The 2,200-nt window shown below is 44.0% G+C and overlaps 1 protein-coding gene across 1 annotated transcript; it reads left to right on the forward strand.

Moving 5' to 3' along the window:
- Nucleotides 1–648: 648 nt before the first annotated feature.
- On the forward strand, nt 649–1,785 carry LOC118757440 (the record flags this gene model as incomplete). Its single annotated transcript, XM_036492151.1, has 1 exon — nt 649–1,785. A coding segment is annotated over exon 1 (1,137 nt), but the record flags the coding sequence as incomplete, so codon positions are not given.
- Between the last annotated feature and the right edge of the window lie 415 nt (nt 1,786–2,200).

Below are 2,200 nucleotides of genomic sequence, written 5' to 3' on the forward strand. Positions count from 1 at the left end.
ATTAAATTAAATTAAATTAAATTAAATTAAATTAAATTAAATTAAATCAAATTAAACAAAACAAAGTTAAACTAAATCAAATTAACTAAATTAAATGATATTAAATTAAGGTAAATTAAATTATATTGAATTAAATTAAATAAATAAATTAAAGAAAACTTAACTTAACCAAATAAAATAGCAAATTTAACGGAAGTAAGCCGCTACAGCGAATAATCTTTATAAATAAATTAAATTAAAATAAGAAATTAAAAATAAAATATATCAAAATAATTACCTGTATTTCCGGCTACGAAAAAGTACAAAGGTGGTGCTAAGTGTACTGTAACTTACTCACCCCGTGGTGAGGAAGTGATAAAAATGGATAAACGGAAGCAAAACCAAGGCACCGAGATCCAACCCTTCCAGCGGAGCGGAATGACCCAACGATCTCCCGTACGTAACACGTTACTGGCCAGACGACCAGCCAGTGACAATACGGATGTCCCGAGTTCAAATAACGTGGAGGATTCTGCAGGGTCACCAGCAGCATGCATAGAAAGCGGAAATGGGGCTGACTCTCAGAGAATCCAATCAATCGAGAACTCTACTGAAAAGTACAACGGCGCCCTCCGCATGATTGGGGAGAAGATTGGGGAACTGAGGAAGATGATGGATAGCCAGAGGCACGTGAATCAGCAAATGAAAAACGTCCTGACCAGCATCTCGAAACTCTTCGAAATCGTTGAGAGTAATGATCCAGAAAGAACCTCAGTTAGTACTTCAGTGAAATCGACTCAAACAGACCGGTCAGTCAAAGGTGATAAAACAGGGAAGAGGTCGGCGAACGAACCCACACCCGAGAACCGCCCACAACCGAAAGATAAACGCATTCGTGTCAACTCACCTCGAGCACAAGCAGAGAAAATGGATCGCCAAACTCGTAGCAGTGATCAACCAGCAACTGCTGACAACGCGGCCCAGAAGCCAAAAGGCGATAACCAGTCGCTATGCTCCAACGTTACCACAGCCAACTTAAATATGGAGTGGACTAAGGTGAAACCGAAAAGACGGCAGAGAAAAAAGCCAACCCGCCCGGACGACATTGTAGTCAAATCCTCTGGAGAGTGTTCTTATGCTGACATTTTGAAAATGGTAAAGAGCGAGGAAAGCCTGAAGGGTTTAAGCGAAACTGTGCGGAAGATCAGGAAAACAGCTAGTGGCGATCTCCTGTTTCAGCTGAATAAGTCTCAGGACGTAAATACTGCGAAACTTCAAGAGGCAGTCGAAGGAGTACTGGCAGGTAAAGCAGAAGTCAGGACCCTAACTGAAATGGTTCATATAGAGATACATGATATCGACGAAGTTACGACAAGCGAAGAGGTGTGCTTAGCTTTAAATGGTCAGGGTGGGTCCACTAAAGTGCTAGTATCCGATATCCGGTCGATGCGAAAAGCGTACGGAGGCACACAGACCGCAACCTTACTCCTACCCGAGAGCTTTGCCAATAAGCTAGTAGGCCAAGGTAAAATCAGAATTGGCTGGGTTATCTGCCGAATAAGACATAAAATACAGCCAAAGCGCTGCTACAAATGTTTTGAGTTCGGCCACATATCCATGGGCTGTCGGAGCAGCGACGATTTTGGCAAATCGTTCTTCAAGTGCGGTCAAACTGGGCATACGGCCAAACTATGCACAAATGCACCACGGTGCTTATTATGCGTAAAACGCGGCAGCAATCCTACCAGCCACCAGGCAGGAGGCAACAAGTGTCCGGTATATCAACTGGCGCTAAGCAAAATAAAGGTATGATGAGACTTTTGCAGCTTAACCTCAACCACTGCCAAGCGGCGCAGGACCTCCTGTCGCAAACAATATTAGAGGAAAAAATCGATATTGCGATACTCAGTGAGCCATACAAATCGAAATCGTCTCAGTGCTGGCTTCAGGATCAAAGCGGAAAAGCGGCTCTCTGGTCATGCGGGAACCCAGCTCGCTGGATGCAGGGTGCCGTGTCCGAAAATGGCTTCGTTGGTGCGGAAATCGGCAACTTGTACGTATACAGCTGCTACATTGCGCCAAGCATAAGTATACAGGCATTCGAAAATATACTGTTAAATCTAACAATTGATGCTAGAGGCAGGCATAATGTTCTTATAGCAGGCGACTTCAACGCGTGGGCGCAAGAGTGGGGATGCCGCTGTACAAGCCCAAGAGGGAG

This window comes from Rhagoletis pomonella, unplaced genomic scaffold, assembly GCF_013731165.1.
Source record: "Rhagoletis pomonella isolate Grant_MI unplaced genomic scaffold, Rhpom_1.0 Rhpom_scaffold_18011, whole genome shotgun sequence".
NCBI lineage: Eukaryota > Metazoa > Arthropoda > Insecta > Diptera > Tephritidae > Rhagoletis > Rhagoletis pomonella.